At 43.1% G+C, this 18949-nt stretch overlaps 2 protein-coding genes across 4 annotated transcripts; one reads left to right on the top strand and one right to left on the bottom strand.

Moving 5' to 3' along the window:
• Positions 1-307: 307 nt before the first annotated feature.
• Positions 308-10579, top strand: ROPN1L (rhophilin associated tail protein 1 like). Of its 2 annotated transcripts, XM_030944033.1 has the most exons (7): positions 308-432; positions 2065-2214; positions 4018-4141; positions 4334-4495; positions 6912-7087; positions 7552-7647; positions 8298-10579. In XM_030944033.1, exons 2-6 carry the CDS (start codon positions 2084-2086, stop codon positions 7613-7615), a joined length of 657 nt encoding a protein of 218 aa, XP_030799893.1. In that variant the 5' UTR covers positions 308-432; positions 2065-2083; the 3' UTR covers positions 7616-7647; positions 8298-10579. The 2 variants fall into 2 exon arrangements, with proteins under 2 accessions (XP_030799893.1, XP_030799894.1); XM_030944034.1 differs by lacking the exon at positions 308-432 and having other exon boundaries at positions 1666-2214.
• On the bottom strand, positions 9211-17682 carry SNRNP48 (small nuclear ribonucleoprotein U11/U12 subunit 48). Of its 2 annotated transcripts, none has more exons than XM_030944030.1 (9): positions 17066-17682; positions 16879-16992; positions 16708-16768; positions 15884-15958; positions 13367-13555; positions 12322-12443; positions 11779-11894; positions 10423-10587; positions 9211-9495 (listed from the first exon to the last, which is right to left on the bottom strand). In XM_030944030.1, exons 1-9 carry the CDS (start codon positions 17123-17125, stop codon positions 9456-9458), a joined length of 942 nt encoding a protein of 313 aa, XP_030799890.1. In that variant the 5' UTR covers positions 17126-17682; the 3' UTR covers positions 9211-9455. The 2 variants fall into 2 exon arrangements, with proteins under 2 accessions (XP_030799890.1, XP_030799891.1); XM_030944031.1 differs by having other exon boundaries at positions 9215-9495; positions 10423-10584.
• Positions 17683-18949: the final 1267 nt, after the last annotated feature.

The following is an 18949-nucleotide window of genomic DNA, read 5'->3' as shown; positions in this document are numbered from 1 at the left end:
GCGTCTGTGACTTTACGAATGGTGGACTCAGTCCCCTCATCCATGGTTTGGGCCTTTTCGAAAGTTTGTACAAAGAAGAGCAGGTGCTGCTCTTGCCCTTTAAAGCTCGCCGCCATTAAGTTTTGCCCCGCCCCGGCCGGTCCCTCCGCGTTGCCGGGGCAGCGGGGCCGCGGAGCCGGGCAGGTGAGGAGCCGCGTCCGGGCCTTCCCCGAGCCCCGGGGCGGCCTCCGCGGGGGTGTCCGGGGCGCTGGGGCCGTGGGCGGCCCTGGGGCTCCCTCCGGCCTGCGAGGGGCCAAGCCGAGGCTGCTGCCCGCCGGTGGTGCCTCCCCGCAGCTCGGGGCGGGCCGGCCGCGGGCAGCTGGGGCCCGGCCGGTCCCTTTTCTGTGCGGACACGCCTTGGCCTTGTTTCCTGAACACCTGGAGCTGGCTTGGGTGCGTGGAAGGAAAAAAATAGAAAATTAGAGCTAACTAGATAGAGGAAGTGAAAGTGGTGAGCTGATCTTTGTCTCTAGCGAGAGTAACCCATGGTGAAGGGGTGCAGAGGCTGCCTGACCTAGCTGTGCTTTTCTTTGACCATTAGGTGTGTATATATGTGCAGGAAGTTCCCTCTGGACATCAAGAAACCTTTTTTCCCTGTGAGGGTGACCAAGCACTGACGCAGGTTAAATACAGGGAGGTGTGGAGTCTCCATCTTTGGAGATTCTTGGAACACACCTGGACATGGATTTTTGGCACCCTGCTCATATAGGTTGTGCAGGGGGTCAGACCAGCTGGCCTCCAAGAAATCTCTGGCCACCTCTGCCCTTCTGTGAGACTCTGTGACTAATGGCTTACTGTAGAAAAGCAGCTCTTGCACTGCATTTTTTTCCTGATTTTTAGTCTTTTATTTGACTACTTCCCAAGAGTACATGCACACACAGCTGTATTTCTTCCTCAGAGTTTTTCTGTTGTCCTGAAATCCTCAGCTTTTTTGCCTTCAGCTTTTGTTCCTTGGCTAGAGCTGTGGTTTTGAATCATTACTGAAAGCGTGTGACCAATGTGGTAATTAAATGTGCACTTTGAAGTCTGTTCCTGATGCAAATTGGCTGCATTGGAGTGATGAAGATGCTGTACCCTGTCTGCATTTCTCCATAAAAAAAGCTCTAAGTATGGCTTGATCCTGAGAGGAGCCTTGAGCCACAGCAGTTCCATTCTGCTACAGGAAAATTCATGTGAGAAAGTCACCTGCCAAGATAAGTACTCTTATCATTAAAAAGTCTAAAGGGATAGAGGATCCTGTTACACAATTCCTGATTACTTTCGTAATGCTGTTGCTTTTGCTGCTCCTCCTTTCTGCAAATAACTAACCATTTTAGGTTCTTGTAGCTCAATCAACTTAACCATGCCATAGTTTGTCCTGGAAATAATGAGAAGAGTTTCCCACCAAATGCGCTCCATTGCTATGGGAGAAGAACCATACAATAGCCTACCTCTGTCCCTTCTTTTGGATCCTGGGGAACAGGATTCCTTGCAACAAATGAGTTAAATCCTGAATGAGACAGACACACCTGTAGAGCTGGATGAGCCAAGTGTGATATCTGCTTGCAGCACACATGAATGTTTTGTTCATCACTGTACAGACTTGGTCATCTGTGTATTCTGTATCTGTACAAAAATGCCAAGATTTTCCTTGGCATGCAGTAGTGAGTTATCAATGTAGATACCTTTCATGGTGGCATGTGTAGTGTGACTTGCCGGGACTGCCCATTTTACAAATTTTCATTGTGGTGGTTTGAGGAGAAAAATCAGTTTAAAACTATCTGAGGTCACCTGTTAAAATAGTAGTTCTTCTCACCCAGCTATGATTGGTGCCCAAGCTGCCATGTTTTACATGGTGTAGCCACAGTGTTTTAGAGCCACATAGGGCTTGTCTGTTTACCCTTCTGAGTCTGTCAGCTCTCCAGTAGCCCCAGCTATCAAGTAGGACAGGTGGGAATCTGGGGACAGGCACTATTCACTCCCATGTGCACACATAGTTTTTCATTCACATTCTGCATCTGTGAACTGCTGTTTTATTTCTTTCAGGTCCTTGTGACTGGACACCATGCCTCTTCCAGAAACCATGTTCTGTGCTCAGCAGATCAAAATCCCCCCAGAGCTACCTGATATTCTGAAGCAATTTACTAAAGCTGCTGTCAGGACTCAGCCTTTTGATGTTTTGCAGTGGGCAGCTGCGTAAGTATGATGTTCACCTAACACAGAGAGCTCTACATATGGACCCTCAAAACCTCACTCTCCTCTTTATTGTATAGTGGACACAGTTTTGAATCTTGCATCAACATATACATTGCATATACACTTCTGTGTATTAATGCAGCATGTAAGCCTTTTAAAAATAGTGTGGTATTTTATTTATTTTCTTGAGGTTTAGGGCTGGCTTACTTCTGAAATAGCTGGATTTCCATACAGAAAAATGCATCTTAGTTTGATTTTTGTTATTAGTTTTTCTATCTGAAAGACCAACTCTTTTTCCTTTTGGTTTGGTTTGGTTTGGTTTTTCTTCTCTCATCTGAGATTCAGTTCTTGGAATTTAAAGGAAAAAATAGACATTAACTTTCTAATTCTTAAGCCTGGTTAGGTTTCTCTTCTTTCTTTCTGGGAAAAGTGCCTGAAAAATTGCGCCTTTAAAGTGATAATCAGCATAATAAATCTCTTGCCATAAAGTTGATTTAGATTTTTAAATGTTTCTCCTTTAACATTTTGTTTCTTCTACCTCAACTGCTCACTATAATTTTTTCCTGCCCTATGGTTTGTGTGGGCAAGCTCTTGAAAGGTATCAGTGAGATGTTCTTACCTGGAGGGATTGGAAAACGTCTGTACCGTGTGAGGGAGGGGAGGCTGTTAACAAAGCTAGGCTGGAGTCCGGCTTGTCTGTTAGAAAGAAAATAATCTGAAGCTGAATTGTCACTGCTGCAGTGTTGGAGAAAGCCAGCAGGATCACCTTGAAATGGTGTGGCGTTTCTTAGGAACGTGATGGAGGTGAGCTGCGGCTACCTGTGTGGCTGGAGCCTGCTGGGAGTGGGGTTGCGAGAGCGGGGGCAGCCCCGAGCTCTGCCTGAACACGGCAGCAGCTGGGTGGGGGCAGCCCCGCAGGTGGCAGCGCGGCTGCTGCCCGATCGCAGCCCCTCTCTCTGGAGCATGCTCCCGACCTGGCAGAGCAAGATCTGTGCCTGGGAGCCGTGCAACGCAGAGCAAAGCTGTGGCTTCACGCGTGCTGCTGCCGTTGTAGTGCTCGTGCCTGTGAATAATCAGATGAGGAACTGGATCTGGCTGAAAAATAGCCCGGGTGTTATCTGTGCATGCATACTGTGCATCTATTTCTGTAGTCACACTAATTCAGTTCTGGAGTGCTGCCTGCTGTATTTTAGCAGGTATTTGCACAGCATGGGGTAGCCTGGACGTGGACAGGGATGACCAGGGCAGATGAGGCAGGACAAGTGGAGAAACTCATAAATTAGATGCAGCTGAATTAAAATGAAGTTTTCCTTGCACAATTCAGTTTGCTGGCCAGTTAAGGCAGAGGCAGCTCTTAAGGTTGACAGCCTTATAATTAAAAGGATGTGCATCCAATGCCATTTATGCTCTACTCTTAAATTTTATTTTGGAGTGGACAGAAATAGCAGAAATGCTAAGAGAGTTGCAATGTGAATAGGCAGATGTACATTTTGGGTAGTGCACAAGGGGAATGTTATACAGGTAAGTCCTCAGGTTCATCAGTCAAAAGAACTGAATATATCATGCACAAAATAAGTTAAATGCCTTAAGAATTATTGGTGTCATGAAAAAGGGCAAGTAAAGTCTAAAGATTGGGTTTTGGGCACAGGAATATGGGAGTGGTGCATGTAGTCAGCTTACCAGGTGCTGCTGCTCCTGTGGGGGAGCCTGCAGATTCTTACACTGAACTGTAAGAGAATTTACTTCTGTGCAGTTTGTAATGGCCATGGGCATTGAGGTGTGTTGCTCTTCCCATTCATTTAGGTATTTTTCAGCCTTATCTAAAGGTGAACCCCTTCCTGTGAAGGAGAGGCTCGAAATGCCATTAACTACAGGGAAAAAAGATGCTGGTTTGACCCCAGGACTCCTTAAGGTCTTGCACAAACAGGTACAAGCTGTTCTTTATCAAATGCACAATGCTATTGAGGAATGCTGATATATTGGGGATGGCTGGGGAGAGAGACTGTCAAGTATTTGAAGTATTTTGGGGAGACATTGTGTTCTTTTGGGGAGATTTTGTGTTCTTAAATTAATTCTGGTTTTCGGAGTTCTTATTGTGGTACCATGATTTTGTTCAAAGCTTTCTTCCAAAGGTGTGGTGACCATTGCAGAACTGAGGGAAAAATGGAAGCATTTGGGCTTGCCAGAGGAGCAGCTGGAAGCTATCCTGCAATTGGACAGTTTTGGCGAGGAGGTGGAATGGATGAAGTTTCTGGCACTTGGGTGCAGCGTGCTTGGTGGGGTGAGTTCACAGCTGGAGCCCTCATATCCAAACACAAGGGATTGCCTAGGATCCATACACAAGATAGACTATAGAACAATTAATGCAGGTGGATTTGAGGAATGGTGATTGCTTTTGCAGCAGCTGGTAAAGTGGCTTGCATGTTTACTTCTGTTGTCCATCAGATTTTGGTCTGGGGAACTCAACCAGAAGAATGGCTAAGTCCTCGGTGGAAGGGCAAGTGTGTCTGCAGGGAGCTTGTGCTGTGTGAGAGAGGATGATGGAGGAGTGATGCTGATGGCATCAGTGTAAATGTCCACAAAGGAGAACTGAAGGGAGAAATTGAACCAATTTTTAATTGATTGTGTAGCCAATTAAATTTTCTCAGCAGCACTTAATGTTACTACAGCTGCACTTAATTCTTTTAATGTCAGTAATAACATCTCAGCAGAGCATTTCAACAGAATGAATGATTATAAAATGCATTAAGCTGATGTTCTTATAAAGTATAATACTTCTAATGATTTCTACAGTAGGGAAGAAGAGGTACTAAAGAGAAAATGTATGTGAAATAATTTTTTGTGAATGTTGCAATATCTGGAAGCCCTGAATGTTAGCCTGGCCTGGCGATGCAATTGTGCAATTGTCTGTCTGTCTATCCATCTGTCTGTCCATCTGTCTGTCTGTCTGCCTTTATTTCAAATTTGTGTTTCTTGATTCCAGTCTCCCTCCCAAAATGATCTTGTCATTTGTGCTCTTTTCTTTATTTAAAAACAGTAACAGCAACATTACTTATCTAAAAGACAACAACCCCTCTCTCCTGCAAAAAAAACCCCAAATAAACCAAAACTAAAAATGGAGTCATAGGAACATCATTCTGATGGAGCTAGACAGACTAAATTTCACCATCTCACCATCCTTTTGGATATTAAGTGAATTATTTGATTTCAGTACTACATAATGAAGTCTAGATCTCAGTTTCCTAAACCAGAGAGAAAGACATACATGAGAAATTTACATTCATTTCCTGCAGCTGTAAATTGTGCTCACAGTCAAACAGGGTCACAGTTGAGATACAAGAGTAGACAAATATAAACTTCTTAAGAGCACCAGTCTGAAGTATCTTTTTTGTAAAGCATCAATGCATTTTTACAAAAGCCTTTACAAAAGGAGAAATGACCACACAGGTAGCCTGTTAAATTATCTTTCAAGGTTGGCAAAATGGGTATGAATAACTTTGCTGTGTTGGGAGAGAGACCGTGGCAGATTGGGGTGGCAGGACCAGAAAGGGCAGTAGAGGAGTAGCCAAATGCAAAATGTAGAGCTGGCCATCATGGAGTCAGCTGCCTCTCTTTTCCCTGAGAAGCCTTCTAGGGGAGGAGATACATTAAGTAAAACTGGTAAAGGATTTTAAGATGACTCTTCTCTGGCCTGTGTTCTAGATCTTAAACAGATTATTTATTTTAAGTATTGCTATTCTACTGTTAGGAAATACTATCTTTTTACATAGACATTCCTTGGTTGTTAATGAAAATGTAAGAGTAAATTTTGAAAAAGTTGCAGTGAAAAATACTAAGACTTAGGTGGAAGAAAGCCTATGTGGGTTTGGTTTTGTGCTTTTATATTTTGGATATATATGGTGCATGTGGTTTTACTTGTTTGTTTCTTTAATGGCATCCAATCAGTCTGACTGAGTGAAACTCAATGTTGAAATTTTCAACACTTTTCCCAATATAGCTCAGCATGCATAGGGCACTGGATTGTCAACACCATATTAAAGGAAGTATTTTTTCAAAGTATATTTGGAACTAATAATTTGAGGCATGTGTTTTAAAGGTAACTCGGATGTTATTGGCCTTTGACTAAACTGAAATATTGTTTAAATGCCTTTGCCTCAGTGCTTTTTCTGCTGTCTATTAAAATGGAACTCGCATAGAGATAGTAATTATCAGCCAAAATATAATCTAAAAATTATGTAATATAATATCATAATAAAATCACCAAACCTATATTTATTTTCTGGGGGTTGTAGACTTATCTATCTTAACTGCTGCTGAGAATTAATTTAGAGCCATTGAGGTAATACACACACACACAAAAAGATCTTTTACTAGATACAGTGATGTTGGAGCTTTTACAGTAGCAGAACAGAGCAATTTGGCCCTAATGGAGAGAGAGCTCAGATTACCCTATGCAATCTTTAATCATCACAAGATTGGTATTTTTTACTCCTGCCTCTACTAGATCTACATTATTGTTTCCATCTTTGGGCCTGCACTAGAGAGTAAATTTGGGGTTTAAAGCTAGGCAAGGATGATAACACCTTCATCTCATTTATCCTCCCTTTTAATGGCTTACAGTGTGGATTTTGCCATGATATGCAAGGATGTTCATGGCTCTAATACTTTTCCTTTCATTTCTTGCTGGAACCCTGCAGTCCTTACTGAGTTCAATGAAACAGGCCTGTGAGATCCTAACAAGAGACCCAGAAGGTGGAGCAGCTCGAATTCCCTTCGAAATATTCTCGTTCCTTTATTTGTATTTGGCCAGTATTGATGGAGAGATATCAGAGACAGAAACTAATGCATTCCTCCATGAAATTAAAGAAAAAGCGTAAGTAAAAATCTGTGCAAGGAATTTTAATGTATCAATTGCGTCTGGGTTCTCCATAAGCCTTTAATTTAAGGTGAATCATCCATTTTCTTTTGGGCATAGCCATGATGACAGGAGTAAGGGTTGACTAAGATTGTATAAAAATATGCAGTTATTTTTTGTCAACTTCAGCGTTTGCACTGTTAAAAGATAAACTGTTATTTATCCATCTTTCTCTGAAATATTGAAGTCTCTGCAGGGTGGTATAATTTTCCCTGTAGGAAGCTATTATATACAGGCTTGTAACATCTGCATATTCCTGCTTCTGGAACCAGCACCATTTTCTGGGCTGTTTCTTTGATTTAACAGATCATAAATCCCCTTTTTATTGCATTTCATATAGCCCTAAATTGTACCTTTTCCAACACACTAGGATTTACCATGTGAAAGTGCCATTTAAAAAATGTTGGTTTATTCCTTTCCAGGGACAAACACTCTGGCATGGTGCTGATCAGACACTTCCTGCCATACTCCTTCATATTTTATTGATCAACCCTACCAACCCTACTTTTCAGCATGAGGTGAGAGGAAAAATAAAAGAAGGAATAAATAAGTTTAAGAAAATAATTTGTGTTCAAAGTACCATAATTTGCACATTTCAGAACAACATGATCCTCTTCTCTGGCATTTCCTTTTCTTTGTCCTGCTCTTGAGATGACCCTTCAGGGGAGGTTCATTGAATAATACATGGTTATATTGTTCTCCAGCCTCTCAGATACTGATGGCCACCCCTAGGGAGCAACCCCTTCACTCATCTGCTTATACTGAATTGAGTAAAAGTTGTTTTGTTACCAAGGTTCCTACCTACATTTGATAACTGATTAATAAAACATGGAATTGAGGACAGCCAGGGCAGCTGTAACTGGAGCATTTCTCATTATGCTTCTGGTAGCACTGACTTCATTTTGACTCTGGCACAAATACAGCTGGTCCTCAGACTACCTTGTCTGCCTGGACATGCTCTATTTAAACTGTTTTACCAGGCCCTACTGAAAGAACTTAATGAGAACCCTGTGGCTGAGCTGGTAGACAAAACCAATGCAAGGACTGCAGTGGTTCCATATTGTTTTCCCTCTAATTAGAACCCTTTCAGAACTTAAATACCTTTTTTCATTTTTGGATAAACTTGTCTAAATAACGATGTTTTAAAATATATTTTGTTTTCTGACAGGTAAAGCTACTGCATTTGTCACATAGGCGAGGAATACCTGACACAGACTTGTTTGGTTAGACTGCTGTAGCAGGTATAGAAGCCTAAATCCATCAAAACTGGACCAGATATTTACTGACAGATAATCACACTTAATTGCAGAAACAACTGAGGTATGAAAGCGGATACTAGAGGCTACAGTAAAACTGGAAGGATTCCCTTTGACTGAGAAGGCCACAACCAGGAACAACATGAAGTGCCCTCTTTTGGTACATTGAACAAACAGAAGTATTTTGGGAAAGATGGATCTTGTTCTCTTATAGTTGTTTACTTTGTTGAGGCAAGAAGCTTGGCTGATGGTGACTGACCTTGCTGAAGTAGATTGTATGAGGAATTAACAAACTGTTAATCCTTAATATCTACCTGCATGTTTTAAGTCTGTTTTATCAACCTCTATCACAAACATTTGTACATTAGTCCACAGGATGGGAAGTCTTCCTAGTTATTGCTGGAAGGAAATGCACCTGCTGTTTGAATATGGTACCCAGCAATATTCCAAGTGTCCTTGGTGCCTCCCCGCTAGCTTCTGTGGAGAGCTACATTCTCATCACCTTTGCCAGATTATATTGATCCGAATTTTCTTCGAGCATGAGCTTGGGAACACTAACTTTTGTGTTATTGTCCATTTAACACCAGCTGCAGTTGAAGATGTTTTATCCTGTTGGAGAACTCTGAAATCTGCCCTCTGGTACATGCTGTAAGTAGGCAACGTCACCTAGAGGTAACACTGTAGGTAGGAGAGGGAGCTCTCTTCATGCATTCCCTGTTTGTAACTGATCTGGACTCCACTATATCCACTACTTATGGGGCAGGAAGGCCAGTAAGTACAACCTCTCCTAAATTTTATTCTTCAGCCTTGTAAGAATAACTCAAATACATGAGAGATAAATATAATTTATTAACAGATGTATAAATGTTACAGATTTACACATTATCTGAAATATACTGCTTCCATCCTGACAAACTGTAGCACTTTTTTGTCTCCAAGCAGCACAGGTGTGATGCAACACCAATATTATGTGCACACCTTTACTGTCTTGGAAAAAACAGCAATAATAATAGTTCTTGTGGAAGTTATGTTCTGAACAGCTGGCAAACAAAATAATCATGTTCTTGTTCCTACTTTCTTCTTTTATGATTGTAATACTTGTCTTCATCCCTGCAACAAAAACATAAACATTGTGTGGGCTGTTAGGCTCAGAGTGAAGAGTCTGAAGAGAAAAAACAACTTGGAAAATGGAAAGCTCTCATTAAATCTAGTCATGTCCTCCTCTAAGGAAAGAAAATAAACTGCTCTTAGACAGTTTATTTTCCATGTTGCTTTAGTCAGGCCTTGTCATGCAGTGCCAGAGTGGCAATTAGTTTAGGATGAAGGGCATCATGGTGTAACGAAGCCAGCTTTGAGACAAGCCATCATTGCCATCCATGCAGTTATGTAATGCATTTACCCAAACAAGGAGCAAGGCAGCATTTCTTGTGCACAGCAGTCCCTATCATGTCTGCTCAAACACAGGTCCCACACCACAGGTCCTGCAGATGTAAATATCAACTTTGTTGATGGTATTACAAGCTGTGGCCCGGATTTATTTTCTTTTGCTAAATTGTATGTCCAGAAGTACTGAAGAGCAACAGCATTGTTTTGAAGCTTCTAATATGGAAAGGTTAATGTTTGCATTCTAGTGAAACAAATAATACTATTTATTAAGATCTAGAGCAGAAATCAGCATTAGACATGACAGGCACTTAGTTGTGGATAAGAAACATACTGTCCTTTTAACCATATTGATCCAGGAGTAAAATCAACAGCCTGTTACAGTACTGCTGCAGCCCTGCAAGCATGCTGCAGAAAGTGCCACCTTTCAGATGTGACAGTAAATTCTGAAGTCTGGATCACAGTTTGTGATCTCACAGTATGTTTTGTTTAGTATTAGTAGCCTCACACCACTGGCTTGTCATACTGCACATGAGGTTAGCCTAGCTTTTTAACTGGACTAGACATTCTCAACCTCTGCACTTAATTCTCATAGAAAATGGCTACAGCTGCCTTGCTGGGAAACAGGAGTCAGCTGTCACTGTTTCTGCTCACCTCTCTCTTTTTCTCCGAGAGTCTCTGTCTCTGCCTCTCTCACGACTCCTCCTTCGTTTACTTGGACTCCTGCTGGTGTCTCTCCTGTGTCTCGTGCACTCCGTGTCCTTACTGCTTCCCCCAGACTGCCGCGAGTCCACCGAAGCTGACCGCCTGTCTTCCCTTCTGAAAATAAACTTCAGTGAGTTTAATCAATAAAAACAGTTTCAGTCACTGCTTCCAGTACCAGTTTTGTAATATAGTGACATACTACTGATGTAAGACAAAAGACATATCTTTTATTAAGCCTATCTCTCTAAGAAATACAATACCTCCCAAAAGAGGCCCAGAGTCCATGTGCATATTTCAGCAATCTATTTAATCCATTTCCTATGAACACTGCTCCTTAACACCTCTGCTTGTGAAACAGGAGGCAGTAGAAGGGGTTCACTCTGTTTTGCTTCAAATCTTTAACTCTTGAAGCATCTGCCTTAAGCTGCAACCTACAGCTGGAGAACCTAAGTCGTGATCGGACAGAATCACAGAATTGTTAGGGTTGGAGGGGACCTCTGGAGATCTTCTAATCCACTCCCCTTGCCAAGGCAGGGTCACCTAGAGCAGGTTACACAGGAATTCAGGTCCAGGTGAGTTTTGAATTTCTCTAGACAGGGAGAGTCCAGGATCTCCCTGGGCAGACTGTTCCTAGTGCTCTGCCACCCATTCATTTTAATGCTGGGAACAGAGTGTCACTTTCTAGAATGTTTCAAAAACATTCTCCTCTCTAAGACCTGCTGAAGAGGCACAAATAGGCAATCACTAGGTCATGACTCCATGTTTACTTCAGTGACAAACATCTGAAGGGTGTGCAGTGTTCCTCAACACAGCAGAAATATGTATAGCTACAACACTCCCAATTAGCACAGCAGCATTTGCAGGGATAAGAACTGTAAAGCCTCCCCATATTTACTATGCTATGAAAATCTTTACTCTGAGGTGTAATATATCTAGCACATATCATGTGATAGGGAAGGGTAAGAAATTGTGTACTTGTATTTCCAAATGTCCTTCTGTAACCAGCTACAACATACATACACATTTGGGCACAGAGGAAGCACTATTCATCCCCCAGCTCCACCAGAAACTACGTGTTCAGCTGAATCACTTGCAACTAACCTACTTACCTCTGAAAGAAAGATACTTATTAATTTTTCTCCATCCTTCATGCAGGTAGAGTTTCTCAAGCAAGACTTAATAGAATTAGTATAAAATAAACCATGCATATGACTCAGATAATGTTGGTCTGTGCTATTAGAAGGAGGTGGTAAGATAAAATTACAATCTGCTTCATGCCTGAAGAAGCTGTCAGCTGTGGCATACCTTCCTGAAGACTTTGACTTCCCTCCTTCACATATCTCTGCATTATCCAACCTATTCTCCTCCTGCCACTGATTGCTGAGTTCTTCCATATGCACACCAATCACATCCCGAATCACCTGGAGATTAAGATAATGTTAAAAACAAAAATGTCATGGTAGTGCCTGAACTAGCACTAAACAAACTGTAAACATCTCAAAAAAACCCTCACAAAAATCTCCCCCAAACCCTGTATATCAGATGTTTGAATGGAAAGTCTTATTTGCAGAAAAACGTTTCAGCATAAATTTAAATAGCACCATTTTATGATAGTGAGCTATATCTTGCTGGCATTTTCACATTCAAACCTTAGCAGTTAGAAATGCTCATTATTTGTAACTTGCTGCAATAGACCAGAAACATTCCTCTATAGTTTGCAACAATAATAAAGCAGGATACAAGAAGCAGAGAAAGACACATTATTTGTCTTTGAAAGCATATGTAATTGTTTATGCTGATATATAATAAGCAGTTTTGTGCAAAAAAGCCTTTTTTATCCCATCTCACCTCAGTGTAGGACTTCTTTGTTATATGAACATTCTTAGCTCTGTATGACTGCCGCCGCCTTTTGTAATCTCGCATTTCAGCCAGAATTTCAAGATGGGACTTTGGACCTTTCTGACTATCATCTAGCAAAAAATTAGGAGTAAAACAAATGGTCATTAGCAGGATGTTAGCACCTGCAGGTATGCAGGCCTCATACATTCAGGAACATAAAATAATAGTGCTTTCTCAAGTTCCTCTTGTATTTAGTAACTATGGTGAATTTATCTCAAGCTTCCTCCTCCAACCTTCTTGCTGGCTGTTTATACACAAGTAAAAAGCCACCAAGCAAATGCTGTTATGTGATCTCAGTCTCCAAACTGTGATCCACACCAATATACAAGCTTGTGATTTGGTCAAATGCCTTCTAAATATGAGTCATGTTTTCAAAGCCAGTATGACAGTAAGACACAGAATGAGAAAGCCAGATTCTGTAAAAAAGTTACCTGCAGAGATGCCAAGCATTGTCACACCTCCTAGACACAGATGCTTTTGCTGCACTTGGTACAGTTACAAACTCGCATGACTCAACAGGGATGAGAGGTCCCAGACCAACACCAAAGTATGTTGCTCAAGAGCCCCACCTGGATGACTGCCAACCTCTCCTGGTCAGCTCTTACTCTTAAGCAATCTTTAATCTCATCAAGTCTTACAGGAAATAACTGTTCCAAGCTGCACAGCACATTGGCAACATTAAGCAACCTGGAGTCAGCTGCAGCAAAGACAAAAGATCCATCCACTGGGATACACACAATACATGTGCCAAGGGCAGAGCACTGATGTTTTCCAAGAAGGTAAACATCATAAAGGACAACAAACTAGCATTTTGTGATCCTGGATCTTTGTTGTAGCTTCTAAGAACAGGATGCTCTCCACAAAAGGAAAAAAAAAAAAAAAAAAGAAAATCACAATCAATTCTGTTTGGCTGTTTAGCTATTAACAAAACTCATGTAACTGGACAAACTGAAAGTTCTGAGCCATAAATTCAACAACAGATCATTCTTCAAACCTTGGGTGATTTTTGCTGCTAAATCCACGAAGAGATCACTGTCATTTTCCGTAATCTGGGATCTGGACCTCTGTTTCTTTGTCTCCTCAACAACGTAATCGTAAAGGGCAAGGCGGTCAGCTTGGGTCAGGTCACAGGTGAAACGCTTGTGGTTTTGAGGAACTTCTATGGGCAGTAATGAGTAAGAACCTGGAGGTTGGACAGAGAGCTGTTACTTGTAAAGTAGCATAATTATGCAGGAAAATACCAAGAAGCTCAACAAACAAACAATGCAGTAAACTCCCAGGCTGTTTTCATCCTTCCCCTAGGTATCTGTAAGAAGTTTCAACCTTCTTAATTTGCAAAGATGAAAACTGCTCAAAGATCCCTCCCAAGCCCCGTCAGGCTGTAAAACCCCTCTTGATTGCTTACACAGATACAGTTTTCATATGCCACAAAGGAATTGTACTAGATTAGACTGAAATGACCTCTGTAATTTCCCATGAGTTTCAGCTCTTGGCTTACGAGCTAAATCAAGAGAGGCTGCAGCTCTAACTTGTGGATTTATCTTACTCCTAAAATGTTATGTAAAGTGCTAGCTGCAAAATACCTGTTCTGCCAACAAGAATGAAAGCTTCTAGGACCAAGCACTGTGAAAATCAGTCTCACTCACACTGTCATCTTCTCTACAGAGCTTTTATAACAGACTGACACAGGATTTTGTAGCTAAAAGGACTACAAAGGCACTTTCAAAGTGCTCCAGATCAGAAAACTGACTTAAAGCTATGGAAACAAGCACACTGCCTGAATACTCTTCTTTCCCATTCCCCAGTTAAAACACATATGCCTCCAAACAAATGAATCCATTCTCAATCCGCTGCAACAGCAGTTAAATGACTTCCACAAAGATACAGGATGCAATCCTATAGGACATTGCCAGCAAAACACCAGTCAAAAACTTTCAATTTTTCTGCAACCACTGATCTGACCTCCACAATCCTGCTTCCCCCAACACAATCCCACAAATCTCCAGGCAAGCAGCAGAGCCAACACATAAGAAGGGGGTATGGAACAACAGCAAACCTAGAGCTTCTCCAGATTATTCAGCTCTTAATGGAAGCTGGGCAATCTTTCACATCCTACTATCATTAAAGACAACAAAGAAGAGGAAGAGAATACAACAGTAACTCTACAAACCTAAAATACAAGATTTCATCATTACTGTACTTCGAACCTAAATCAGAACTGTTCTAACATGAACAAATAAATTTAAACACAGAAGCTAGAAGTCTCTCTTTAAAATGCACTGTTCTTACAGTGTCACAGAAGTCCATAAAAATGCACTGATAATTACATGCTTGTGATTTTAGAGGAATTACTCAACTTGTGATTAAGACAAATTTTTCTTTTCAACAATATAGCTATGCTAATATTCTAAATATGGTTAGAATTGAAAAAAAGAAAACAAAGAAAATCTCCTCCTTTGAGACAGTGAGTCAAAAGGGAAATTTACAATGAAAAATTATTTTTCATTTGTTTCTGTTGCCAAAGACTTTACAAATCTTACAACAGGCCAAGCTGTCACAATGAAAACCACCCATCCAGTTTTAGTGTTATCCTCAGAGAAAGGCAAGCTTGCAGGCCAATCTGGGCAGTGAACACTGGCATCTAGTGGCTCACTGGTGCACCTTTGCAATGAACCACTCCACAAAGGGTTTACCTCCTGCTTCTCTACTTGGATGTAGTTGTGTCAAATTAATGAGTTCCCACTTCCCTTCAGAGGCAATGCACCTCTCAAAACACAGTGCTCATCCCAGGACATCCCCTTCCCAAGCAACTGTCCATTAAGTCTCTATTTGCTATGCCAGAGAAACAAAGAAAATATGAAAAGCTGTCTGAGCAAGTGCTGCTGTATTTCACTGTCAGAAAAGTTACAGTGTTACTTTTCCTTCTGCCTACATATGTTTAACAAACCAAAGTCTACAGAGAGCAAGTGTTCTTTCAGGTGTTGCAGTAATTTCTCAACCATACACTAAAGCTCTACAGATTCCACAGGGAGCCCTATTTTTCTACTTGATCTAAATCTGAACCTTCAAAGACTCCATCCTAGCCTGGTCCCCTGTCTGGTCACAAAACCCACTGAAAAATGAAATGTAAAGGAATTAGTGAGCTTGAAGCAGTGACAGAGGACAACATCACATTTGCAAATGTGCCAGCATAGTTCTTACACAACTTCTTAGTTCAGTCTTGAAACAGTCCAACATAGTAACCAGCGTGTTGGCTGGTTTTTTCAGTCCTGAAGACAATAAGAGATATGGGCACAACAGACTCAAAGTCTCTCACCTAGTTGCCCCAAGTATAGAAAGTAATCATGCTCCAAGATGTGCAGGGGAAGGAATATTAAAAATAAATAAAGTGAAATTCCTCACAGCAGTTCTCAGTGGAATGAGACGAATGAAGGAAGCAGCAAGGAGGGAGACAAGGGCAGCTCTCCACAGGAGGCTGGTGAAATCACATCAGTATCTGCTTGCTCCTTACCTTCACTGTAGCCTGCACCTTCCTTCACACTTTGGGCTCTAGCCTGCTTAATAATGTGAAACTGTAGATCTTTATCTGCAGGCAGAGAAGAAAATAAAATCATACCACTTTTACATCAAGTTCTTGAGTACTTGATTGGGTTACTCTTTATTCCCCAAACTCTATTATGAGACTTATGGTATGGTACAGAACATCATTGCTTCATTCATGTACAAGTGGACATTTGAACTAAAAATGTAATATTAATCTATTACATATTTGAAATGAGGGGAGAAAATTAAGGGAAAAAAATGTATTTCTGGATTACAAAGATATGAAAAAAGAAATGTATGTATATTGCTCTCTGTACCATTGATTTATCTCCAAATTCTACAGACAGCCTCCCCACCTTCTAAGCATTCATTTTAATACACTTTCTGGATTTGATGCAAGAGTGAGGACTGAGAACATAGGAAGAAACTCCTAAGAGGACAATACTGATCCTCCTTGGGTTTTAAGATGAAAATATAAAAGTGATCTACAGAATAAAATTACACAGTGATAGAAGCATAAAAACAGTAAATTACGGCAAATTGCAAATTACAAACTGAGAAAACTAACGTACTGATTGAAACACTCAAGATTTTCAGGAGGTCTTGGGGAGTTTACAGCTGCCAAGGCAGTGGGGTTGTGCTACCGTGAGGACCCGGACTCCTTAGTCGCACATCTCTGTCCTTCCCCGGGATCCCTCCATGGCCCCTCATCCCCTGCACCTTCCCGGGGGTCCCTCCTCAGCCCCAGCCGTGTGTGCCTCCCCGTCCGGCGGAGCCTCCGCTGCCGCTCACCCATGGCGATGCTGGGAACCTTCAGCTTTCCGTAGAAAAAGCTGGAGTCGTACATCTCGGCCTGCGGGACCAAAGGGCTCGGTCAAGGCCCGGCCCGGGGCCGCCACCGGCTCTGGCAGCCCAGGGCAGCAGCGCCATTTCCGAGCCCCGCTAACCGAGCCGCGCTCCCACCTCCTCCTCGGCGGAGTATCCCATCCTGCGGAGCCGGCAGGACGCCGCGTGCCTCTCCAGCGACGCGCGGGGAACACGGTGATGGACGTCGTAGGGGCACAGCACCCACTCCACCTGCGAGGGGACACGGGTCAGCCCCGCCACGCCGGCCCCGCCGCCCCGCCCCGCGCTGCGCCCGCCGCCTCACCGGGTCCCCGCCGAGCCACACGGCGCTGGGAGCCGCCATCGCTGCGCCGGGCGCCGCCATGGCCGTGCTGCGCACCCCGTGACCGAGAGGGGCGGCCCCGGCACCGCCTTCGCTGAGGGCGCTCCCGCCTCCGAGGGGTGGCACCCGGTCCTGCAGGGTGTGCGGAGGGGTCTGAGTCGGGTTTTGCCTTTCATTTTTTAAAATTAGTATTCGGTAGCTGGACAGTTACGATTAATCAGTTGCATTGTGAGCATCGGATGCTTTTGGTTAGAATTTTAAGGAGTAGGGAAGAAATCCCCGGTTGGATAGGCTGTGCGGACGAGAGGCCCCAGGAGCAAAGTGAGCCGGGCTGAGCAGTAACTGGGGACTGTAATCCCGGCAGTGGGCGATCGCGGCGACCACCGACTCACTGGCCACCTACTCGGAACGGACCCCAGGCTCAGATGGAGGGCAGGACCGCGCCGCGGACTGATTAACATGAGCAGCGGGAGACGCAGCCAGCAGATCGGGGTTGAGTAGCAGTGAACACAGAAGTTACGTAATTTGCAACCAACGACTGCTGATGCTCCTGCTTGCTGAAATGTGTAAATAGCGTGAAGTTCCGGCGCTCGGCAAGGCAGCGGTGTGCGGGTCACCCCCAGCTGACTGCCTGGTGGCAACGGGAGCAAGTCCCGGGAATGCCGCGGTGCTTCATGGCCGCGGGCGCCGCCTGCCGGCGGGAGGCCGCGGAGATACCCCCGCCCCGCCGTGCCCTGCCCCGGGGGACAGCGGCCTTTGCCTTCCGTGCGCCGCACAGGCCGGGCTGCCCGCCCGCCCCATGAGGGTTCCTGCCTGGGCGCAGGGCTGCTCGCCTGGGAGCCCCAGAGCCGCCAAAGCGCTCCCCCTGATCGTGGCGGGGCAGGAGGAGCATCAGCCTCCCTGTCGCCATCCAGGCCCTGAGGCCTGATTCTCTCTTGGAACATGTGAATAACGTCAATCACTTGTTTTTTGGTTTTTGTGTTTTTTTTTTTTTTTTAATTTTAAAAGTTTAATAGTAATAAAATGGTTATAAATAGTAATACAATTAGAGTAATAGTAATTTGGACAATTTGGATTAGGACAATATGAGACAATAGAGACAAAGAGTTACGAATGTCCGGGTACCTTTTTCTGGGCAGCACGAGCCCGAAAAAGGACACACGTTAACAAAGGATTAACCCTTAAAAACAATACCTGTTGCATATTCATACAGTTCATACATGATGCATAAATTCCATTCAAATACAGGATTCTGTCAGGTCATCATCAACTTCTTCCTCTGAATCCTAACAGCACCTTCGAGGCGGGAAGAAGTTCGTTTCTTCTGATAAGAGGGCAATAAATTCTTTTTCTCTGAAAGATTTAGGTGTCCTGTGGCTGCTATCTCGCTGCAAGTCCTTTCTTTAATAAAAAAGTATCCTACATAGCATAGTTTCTATTTTAACATTTTTTATAACCTAAAACTATATTTAACACAATACTTAAGAGAATTAATACAGCATTACTTTCTAACACAACACATATAATATTAATTTTAATATTTGCAAAAGTCCAATCATAAAATATGTATTTTTCACAGAACACGAGGAATGTGGTGCAAGATGACAGCAGGCCCTCCAACAGGCTCCTGCCACAGCATCGTGAGAGGATCCCCAAGCAGCAGGATATGCAGTGCAGAACCAGGATGGGTTTGTGCCCTCCTGGAGCACACAGGGGGGGTTGCCAGTGTGGAAGGAGCTGCCTGGCTGCACAGGGATACCCCAGGGTCCTGCCCAGTACTTGGCCTTAATTCTGAGAGCATTTCGCTGGGGGGCTGAGGGAGCAATAGGGCTCAATCAGACTGTAAGGCAGGATGGGGAAAGAAGG

This window comes from Camarhynchus parvulus, chromosome 2, assembly GCF_901933205.1.
Source record: "Camarhynchus parvulus chromosome 2, STF_HiC, whole genome shotgun sequence".
Taxonomy (NCBI): domain Eukaryota; kingdom Metazoa; phylum Chordata; class Aves; order Passeriformes; family Thraupidae; genus Camarhynchus; species Camarhynchus parvulus.
The sequence above is the reverse complement of the archived record's forward strand: the minus strand, read 5'-3'. Positions and strand labels throughout refer to the sequence as shown.

Excerpts from the sequence above, each read along its gene's own strand:
- ROPN1L (XM_030944033.1), top strand. The coding sequence starts at position 2,084 with ATGCCTCTTCCAGAAACCATGTTCTGTGCTCAGCAGATCAAAATCCCC. Across the intron at positions 2,215-4,017 it reads GTTTTGCAGTGGGCAGCTGC|GTATTTTTCAGCCTTATCTA; the intron begins GTAAGTATGATG and ends CCATTCATTTAG. Across the intron at positions 7,088-7,551 it reads CATGAAATTAAAGAAAAAGC|GGACAAACACTCTGGCATGG; the intron begins GTAAGTAAAAAT and ends ATTCCTTTCCAG.
- SNRNP48 (XM_030944030.1), bottom strand. The coding sequence starts at position 17,125 with ATGGCGGCGCCCGGCGCAGCGATGGCGGCTCCCAGCGCCGTGTGGCTC. Across the intron at positions 16,769-16,878 it reads GATACTCCGCCGAGGAGGAG|GCCGAGATGTACGACTCCAG; the intron begins GTGGGAGCGCGG and ends TTGGTCCCGCAG. Across the intron at positions 12,444-13,366 it reads AGCAGCAAAAATCACCCAAG|ATGATAGTCAGAAAGGTCCA; the intron begins GTTTGAAGAATG and ends ATTTTTTGCTAG.